The sequence below is a fragment of the Oncorhynchus kisutch genome, linkage group LG17, assembly GCF_002021735.2.
Source record: "Oncorhynchus kisutch isolate 150728-3 linkage group LG17, Okis_V2, whole genome shotgun sequence".
Classification (NCBI taxonomy): domain Eukaryota; kingdom Metazoa; phylum Chordata; class Actinopteri; order Salmoniformes; family Salmonidae; genus Oncorhynchus; species Oncorhynchus kisutch.
The window spans coordinates 48977663-48986685 of NC_034190.2; the positions used below are offsets into that span (position 1 = coordinate 48977663).

Below are 9023 nucleotides of genomic sequence, written 5' to 3' on the forward strand. Positions count from 1 at the left end.
AAGAGGGAGAGGATAGGAGAGGGTAGCCCATGGGATTTTGGAGGCTGAGTATCATTGTTAATTCAGTGTCTTTTGCCCTTTGGTGAATTTTCGGTACTATCATCTTTGGTCCTCATGCATTTAAACAGGATACTTTTTTTGGTCTGTCTCGAACCTGAGCCTGTGTGTGTTTTGTCCTGCTCTAAGATCATCAGTGAGGAGAGGTTCCGTCAGCTGGAGAAGATCAAGACCATCGGCAGCACCTACATGGCCGCCTCGGGTCTCAATGACTCCACCTACGACCGCGAGGGCCGCTCCCACATCACGGCTCTGGCCGACTACGCCATGAGACTGAGGGAGCAGATGAAGTACATCAACGAGCATTCCTTCAACAACTTCCAGATGAAGATAGGTGAGGGGAAACAGTCTGAAAAAAGGGAAAACAAAGCTTTAAACAAGCTAGGTGAGGTTGAAGTTCACACAAACCCCTGAAACAGACAGGAATTGAGTGGGATCGAAACCGGTATGGCAGACCAAAGAGAGAGTTGGTTGATAGTAAATGGAGTAGAATTTAGTTGGATGCGTGAGTTTGGTATGAATAACCGCTATGTTAATAACTGGCTCTCTTTTCTCAGGTCTGAACATTGGGCCAGTGGTGGCAGGGGTGATTGGAGCACGGAAGCCACAGTACGATATCTGGGGGAACACGGTCAACGTGGCCAGTCGCATGGACAGCACAGGAGTCCCCGACTGCATTCAGGTATGGAGGATGTCAATCAGTTAACACTCAGTAGCTCATACTCAGCTCCTAATGTTTTTTTTGCATTAAGGTCCCCATTAGCCGGCGCCAATGGCGACAACTAGTCTTGCGGGGGTCCGACACAACGAGAAAGACATTACAGACAAAATACTTTACAATTTACATACATTTAAAATAATTAAACATGTAGTGTGCTTGTGTGTGTGCATCTGTCAGTTACATATACATGTGAGTACATACACACAACAAGTAGGTCACATGGCCATAGTGCAAAAAAAATGTCTCACCTGGTATTTTAGCCAACAACTTTTTTGTTTCTGTTATTCATTTTTCCGCAATCTCCTCAGGTGACCACGGACCTCCACCAGGTGCTTTCAGATATCGGATACGTTCTGGAGTGTCGTGGGGTCGTTAAGGTCAAGGGGAAAGGGGAAATGACGACCTACTTCCTGAATGATGGACCGCCCAATAGTTAGCAGCCGTGGCAGCGCTACCTGGGACCATTCCCACTGCAAGGACACGGCAGCACTCTTGAGGGAGGACTGGCACCGCGAGCTAGCGGCTAACAACTAGCGACGCCATCACTTTGAAACCCGAGCAAAGAGAAAAGACTCCAGGATTTGAGAAGGAAAGTGTTCTTGTGTGGCAGCCATGTTTTGTTAGGATGAGTGTTTTTCTCATGTCTAGCCTCTCTCTCAGAGGCTACTTGAAAGTTGCAAAGTTTGTCTATTTAAAACAACGCCTTTAGCCTGTGTCAAATGAAGGAAAAAGCTGTACATATGGCTACTTTATTTATTTTCTTCATTATGTGTGATTTTTTTTCAGTCATTTTTTATTTCGGGATAATTATGAAACAGGTACTCATGTTTTATTTCTGGGTTACTTATTTATTTTAATCTTGATGTTTTGTGCAAAAAGTCCTTTATGAAAAAGTGCGAATACATATGTGCACAAATATCCAGTTTATTACAAGTGTGTATGTACATGCATATTTGTGTGTGTATAATTGAGAAGGAAAATATTGACCAAAGACCAAAGTATTTACAAAAAAACAAGGCAAGACTTGTCTGTTATGTTCTCGCGGAAGTCTGCCATTATCACTAACTCAATCTGTTGCACGGCAATATCCTCAGTCTTTGTACTTCAGTGCCAAAGGCTATTTCTCAGTATGGGCAAAATGTGTAACAACTTTAATTTTGAGGTCAAGCACAGTTTATCATCGATGACATCTGTAGAATTACTCTGCCTCATCTCTAAAACATGTAATTCAATAGTAAATAGTGGCTTGGAAGCCTTTTTTAAGTCCGGGGGAGAAGGTTCAACAAAATGAGAGGAAATGGTTCCACCCAGGATGATGGTCCCCCTCCTCCTAAACCCTTGTCAGATTGGTTCCCCGCTCCATGGCTCAGTCCAGCTATTAACAGCTCAGAGCTTGAGCATCCAAGGCACAGCTGTATACATCATGGCCATAAAGGCATATAAGGTCAACTGCGCCGTCCCTTTCAATGAGGTATGTTTTCTGTGCAAATGGAAATGAAAGGTCTCAAAACTAAAAAAGATGCCCCAGAACCATTGAGGGGAAAACCTGGGCATTAGATGCACTGGTGCATATATACAATGCATTCAGAAACTATTCGGACTCCTTCACTTTTCCCACATTTTGTTACATTATTCTAAAATGTATAAAATACATAAAAATCCTCATCAATCTACACACAATCCCCCATAATGGCAAATTTTCGTAATTAGAAAAAAACAGAAATAGCTTATTTACATAAGTATTCAGACTCTTTGCTATGGACTCAAACTTGATTGGAGTCCACCTGTTTTTCAGCAGCAGGGACTGGGAGAATAGTCAGGATCGAGGGAAAGATGAACGGAGCAAAGTACAGAGAGATCCTTGATTGAAAACCTGCTCCAGAGTGCTCAGGACCTCAGACTGGGGTGAAGGTTCACCTTCCAACAGGACAACGACCCTAAGAACACAGTCAAGACAACGCAGGAGTGGCTTCGGGACAAGTCTCTGAATGTTCTTGAGTGGCCCAGCCAGAGCCCAGACTTGAACCCGATTTATTAAACATCTCTGGAGAGACCTGAAAATAGCTGTGCAGTGACGCTCCCCATCCAACCTGACAGAGCTTGAGAGGATCTGCAGAGAATGGGAGAAACTCCTCAAATACAGGTGTGACAAGCTTGTAGAGTCATACCAAAGAAGACTCAAGGATGTAATCGCTGCCAAAGGTGTTTCAACAAAGTACTGAGTAAAGGGTCTGAATATTTATGTGAATGTGATCGTTAAAAAAAAATTGTAATACATTTTTAAAATATATATAAAACCTGTATGTGCTTTGTCATTATGGGGTATTGTGTGTATTGACGAGGAAAATAATGATTACTGTGCTTTGTCATCTTGAAGGCCCATAACTATTTTCACTGTGAGGTTTCAATAATGGGACAAACTGCTTTCTTGCCAAACTTAACTTCTCTAAAGCATGTCTGATAGTATTATCCTCTTTTCATTTTTCATTCTGTTTTAACGTTGGGTATCTTGTATCACCTCTGTATTCATCATTTGCGTTATTCTTATGGCTGTTATTATTATGAATAGAATTATGATTCATTATTATGCTCATTATGATATTTCCATTCCAACGATAAGGATCAAAGAGCAGAACGCTTTCTTTTAAAATGCCAGATGTAAGCTCAAGCTCATTGGTACCAACTGATCAACTGCAGCCAACTCACTCAGTGCTGTTCCCTCACCACCCTACAGTATTCAAACACTGGCTCTAGACCTGCTGACACATACACAGTAGCTGTCGCTTTTGCATCAAACCCCAAGTGGTGCATATTCCCCAATCGCGAAGGACTGAAGTGTTTACACGCAGATAAACTAATTATACACTGTACCTTTTTATTGCGCAAACACTACTTCAAGACTTGACTCAGTCAGGTGGAGAGCTGATCCCCTTCCTATCGGACTTCAGGGCAGAGAGACGGGACACAATCAGCAGTGTGAGCAGTATTTCCTACTTGAACTCTAGCTTAATTGAACAAGCCACTGGAGAATACAGTGTGAGCAGGAACTGTGCCTGATTGCCACATCTGAGTTTCACAGTATGTTATACATAGAGAGGGAAGGGTAGAGAGAGAGCCTGTGAAAGCTAATCTAAATCATTTATTGACCTTAGCATGGACACAACACTGAGTTCATTTTGACTTTACGTTTCCCCATAACATCCTCAAAACACCCCAGTCATCGTTCCTCTCTCTACCATACTTAACTATGGCAACTACAGTAACAGTTGATCATGTTCGTACCAAAGCAAGCTAATACTGCCTCATGCTATTGGTCCCTCCCAGTGCAGTGATATTTGGCCTTGAGCGTGTGGGACCGCCAGGCAACAGTAAAGGTCATGGGATCGATAAATGACATAGGTGACCAACTAAGAGTGATTCACATAGAAATATAATACATAGAATGGATGTGGTAAGTAAGATGATGCACGTTGTGTCCATTCTATTTCTATGGGCTGTCCTGTCTTTGGGTTGGGTGGAGGTCGATTGTTGACACTTGGGATGTTTTTAGGGGACAGGGGAGGAAGAGGGTTGTCCCAGTGCTACTGAAACAGTGTTTTGTTCAGGCCTAATGAACCCTTTTCGAACCCTTTCCTTTTTGTTAGTTTGTTTTCTACCCCTGAGTTGAAGGACAAGAGTTGGGGACTTTGACAAAGAGAAAAATAACATTTCCCCTTGAATAAAAAAAAATCTAAAATCAATGGCTGTTTTTGATTAGTTGTATGCGGTATTAGTGCAGCTTTCTTTACCTGCTGTAAAAACTGTGATTACCATTGGCTGATATTCATTGAGCAGATGTTGACCAATGAAAGCCTTAGAGGATGTTGAGAGCAAGCAGCCACAGATACCCACAAACGTTCATACAGGAGAGGATTCGTAGCTTTGTTCCTCCATGCACTGTCATGAAGGAGTTGCAGTGCCAAACATACAGGAACTTGGTAGCTACAGCCACGTCCTCTGAATTGTTAAAGGCCACCATTGAGATGGGTGCGTGGGTTGACTGACTCACTCAATGACCCTGTAATCGGAAACAGCGTCGCTCCTCGGGCAGAGTGGCTCTCTCCCAGATCATTACATTTACACGTGCATATCGGAAAGGTACTAGCAAGTTAAAGCACACTGCATACGAGAGAACAGGGAAGGATCCTACCAGGCGAGGGAGGTGTTAGGATAGGGCAAAGATCATGAATGTCTGAAGGCCTGTTATGCTGCCAAAAGTGTACCGACAGAAAGTTTAAAAAAATGACTGGTGCCTAATAACGTTCCAGTAACATAAAAAAACATATCTGGATATTCCTTTGACCTCATATGTCCTAATAATGGTACTGTAATGTTAGCTGATGTAGAAAAAAGTTTTAAAGGTAACACAAGGAAAACGTTTAGTTATCATTGTATTGCTTTGGTTGATGTACTGAAATGATGCAAAATACAAGCTTTACCAAAAATACAAACACACTATCAAATATTTGGCAGCTAGACACTATTCCGTAACAATATACCCGATCCCAGATATTCAGTTACTGTCCCCAAGGTCTCCTGAATGATCTAAGGTCTACTGAATGCTCTTACTGAGTGACAGTAGCTAATTACTGAAACAAAACTCCCTATTCTTTCCTTGTGGGTATTACCATTTCATTCCTCTGGAGGGAGGCAACAGCTCAACTGTACCAGTTGAAAGGCAGACGTCAACTGACTACATGATACAGTAGCTCCAAAAAATATAGCATGCTATGAAGAAAGTGGCCGTTTATCAAACCACAAGAGTCCTTACAATAGCCCCAAGGGTCTTGGGATCGTGGGAATGCGTGTCTTACTGCAGGATAGGAAATCAGAATAAGCTGAACTCCCGGTCCGTGATTGACATCTCTTTCACGAACCTGAGGAAAAAGAAGTAGGCAGAGTGAGAACAAGGCCACTGACACATCTGACTTCCAAGAAACAAATCGTGAAGCTAAAGTCAGACATGACACTCACTTGGTCATCTCACTGTTCTTGCGGGGGAATCGTCTGACTTGGGTCCAGCGTTCCTGCGAATTCTGTTGGCCTCCATTGGGCATCCACCATCCATACTGCTGGCTGTCTGTCAGGGGCACTGAGTACAGCTGGTTTGGGGCTAGGGAAGAGAGAGCCCATGTCAGTCAATACTGATCCTAGGGATGATAAGTGTATTCCATTAATGCAAAAAAGATGGTCACATAAACTGACATCTGGGTGTCTGAATCCGTTTGAGCATCTCTCTGTATCGCTCCTGGCTCCCCTGGTGTATGTCTGGGCTGAAGGGAGGTGGCTGGTTGTAGATGCTGCAGGTATCAGTGCATTTTGGGGGTCCCCTCTGGACTTGGATAGGGGGCAGTCTTGACTGTTTGGTACAGCTCCTTAAATCAACCTCATCTGTAAAGGTCAGGGAGTTTGGCGTGCTTTTACCTTCAAATGATTATCCATGTCAGCACAGATTAAATAACACAACGTTTATATCATAATTTACAGACTGACAAATTTGGAATTATTATAATTGAACATTAATAATGAACATTTAGCTAAAATGTTCATATTTTGAAATAATAACCAAGTAAAGGTATAAAATAAAATAAAATGCCCCTCAATTTTATTCTGTTACTACACAGTTCTTCCGGTAAATGTGTTTTTGGAAAAATGTCTTTGGAAATTGTTAAAAGTAATCCATGTGCATAGTAGAGTTATATTGTTTGTTAAACTTTGAAATCAATGTTTTTTGTTTGGTATGGCTACATTTTAAAGTGAAACATCTGAATCTCAGCGTAATTCCGTTACTATGGAATTGCCCAAACCAAAGGCCAATGTAGATCGAATTAACAAAGCCCTTGTCACTCACCGCGGTGGGAAGCAGACGCTCGTGGATTCACTAGCATCTTGTCTCCGATGGGATTTTGATAGCCCAAATTTGTTATCCCGAAGAAAGCCATCAAGTACCGTCGCCAGCAACAGTCTGAAGCTGTCCAGGATAGCATAAAAACGTGGGCAAGTCAAGGCAAGCGCTCTGTAAATAAATCACAATGTCTTCTGTTTTACACGGAACCATGGTAACAAGTGCCAACCATCAGCTGGACTTCCGCCTATCAGTGGGTGGAGCCGGGGTTAGCGCTATTTTGAATCCTTGGCACGTCCCTATCCTCCCTAAACCCAACCGGTCTACAGGATCGGTGAGTCTTTAAAACATTTTTTTATTATTAACAACAAATCAATACATAAAGCACATGAGGGAACACAAGCATACATAGATTACAAACAATAAGCAATCGAGCTAGGGGGTACAATATCACATTACAATTACACAAGGACCTTAAGGGACATGCATATACTTACAATTCTAACAGCTTTTTTGTTAGTAGAGCATTTAACCGTCTTAAAATACAGTTCAATTTATTTTTGTAGGGTACGAAAATGTGGTTTTCTGTTTGTAAATTTACATTCGTGTATATGAAATTTGGCCAAAAGAATAATGAAATTAATTACATAAAAATGTTTCCGCTTATTTCTATTGTATGTAAAGAATCCAAACAGTACATCTCTCCACAATAGTGTAAAATAGGATCGGCGAGTCCCCCGCGCTAACGCAGGCTAATGTGACTCTTAAGGATCCGCCCCTTTTTTCAATTTTAGCCTAAAATGACAACCCAAATCTAACTGTTTGTAGCTCAGGACCTGAAGCAAGGATATGCATATTATTGATACTATTTCAAAGGGAACACTTTGAAATTTGTGGAAATGTTAAATTAATGTAGGAGAATATAACACATTAGATCTGGTAAAAGATAATACAAAGAATAAAAGGTTATTTGTTCATATTTTTTTTGTACCATCATCTTTAAAATGCAAGAGAAAGGCCATAATGTATTATTCCAGCCCAGGAGCAATTTAGATTTTGGCCACTAGATGGAAGCAGTGTATGTGCAAAGTTTCATACTGATCCAATGAACCATTCTATTTATGTTCAAAATGTTGTATCAAGACTGCCCAAATGTGCCTAATTGGGTTATTAATACATTTTCAAGTTCATAACTGTGCACTCTCCTCAAACAATAGCATGGTATTCTTTCACTGTAATAGCTACTGTAGATGTATTGTTACTTACAACCTCATGCTCATGTGACAAAGTGAAAATGAAGAGTTTCCATCAATCTCAACCGCAATGTAGATGTCGAAGAACGCCGCAGTTCGCGGGTAGACTAGTGGGTGAAACCATTCACTTCAGGAAAAAGTGTGATACAAATAAAGTTTCCTTTCATTATGTGTTGTTGAATTCATAAGAATATTTGCTGCCATTGTAGTAAGGTTGGCATACGAGAGGTCTTCGGTCTTCGGACCATTTTTGTATTATTTTCTTTGAAAGAACAACTAGTGGTTTTTGAGTGCTTCTCCCTGATTTGGGAAGTTGGTCTGCCTGCTCCTCAGTCTGAGAGAGATATTCTGAGAGCAGGTTCGTGTCCCCTTCCTCTGTATATAAAAACTGTTTAAAACTGTCACAATAGTGTCAAAGTCAATAGTGAATGTGATTATCTTACTACCTTAATAGGTTTATATAAAAAGGCTTGTGCTTGTGCTCTGTATTTATGGATTAATATCACTTCACATTGAGGACATGTATCATTACTGTTGCTCATATCTAAAATATATATTGTGTCCTACCTAACCAGTGAACGTGTGGCTGTGACCATCCTGTCAATGCCTGTCATCACTGTTTGATATCTTTTACTGCAGATCAAAACCGAGTCAACCTGAAGTGTGGGTGTCCATGTGCCTTTCTTCTGAGGGGCTATGTGACGTTGGTTACACTCATTTTAACCAACCCTACCCTTACATAACCCTTACATTAACCGTCCCAAGTATCCCATTTAAACTTTGCCATGGAGCCTGGGCGAAGAAGCAGGGGTCTGTTCAAAAGGTTGAGAAGTTACAAAACATCCAGATATAATTGCATTTTGACAGATGCTCTTCTTGCTCCATTATTTTTTTTAAATCGAACAATGTGCTTGAGACAAAAGGTGAGCAGGGAAGATGTAACAACAGGTACATTAAGAACAATGATATGCTGAGAAGTTTTTATTCGGATCCCCATTAGCTGGGGCGGCAGGTAGCCTAGTGGTTAGAGTGTTGGGCGAGTATCTGAAAGGTTTGCCAGGTCAAATCCATGAGCTGACAAGATCAATAATCTGAACAACCCACTGTT

At 41.3% G+C, this 9023-nt stretch overlaps 2 protein-coding genes across 3 annotated transcripts in view; one reads left to right on the forward strand and one right to left on the reverse strand.

Annotated features, from left to right (window-relative positions):
• Nucleotides 1–4518, forward strand: part of LOC109907793 (adenylate cyclase type 6-like) — a 50499-nt gene extending 45981 nt beyond the window's left edge. The window contains exons 21-23 of the mRNA XM_020506009.2: nucleotides 187–391; nucleotides 615–739; nucleotides 1087–4518. Of these exons, the coding sequence (XP_020361598.2) occupies nucleotides 187–391; nucleotides 615–739; nucleotides 1087–1215 (459 nt within the window). The 3' untranslated portion in view covers nucleotides 1216–4518. The remainder of the gene's footprint in view (nucleotides 1–186; nucleotides 392–614; nucleotides 740–1086) is intronic.
• A 673-nt stretch (nucleotides 4519–5191) lies between these two features.
• On the reverse strand, nucleotides 5192–6918 carry LOC116354417 (testis-expressed protein 49). Of its 2 annotated transcripts, none has more exons than XM_031793971.1 (4): nucleotides 6669–6918; nucleotides 6023–6208; nucleotides 5792–5930; nucleotides 5192–5694 (listed from the first exon to the last, which is right to left on the reverse strand). In XM_031793971.1, the coding sequence occupies exons 1-4, from the start codon at nucleotides 6802–6804 to the stop codon at nucleotides 5646–5648; spliced, it is 510 nt and encodes a 169-aa protein (XP_031649831.1). In that variant the 5' UTR covers nucleotides 6805–6918; the 3' UTR covers nucleotides 5192–5645. The 2 variants fall into 2 exon arrangements, with proteins under 2 accessions (XP_031649831.1, XP_031649830.1); XM_031793970.1 differs by having other exon boundaries at nucleotides 6023–6241.
• Nucleotides 6919–9023: the final 2105 nt, after the last annotated feature.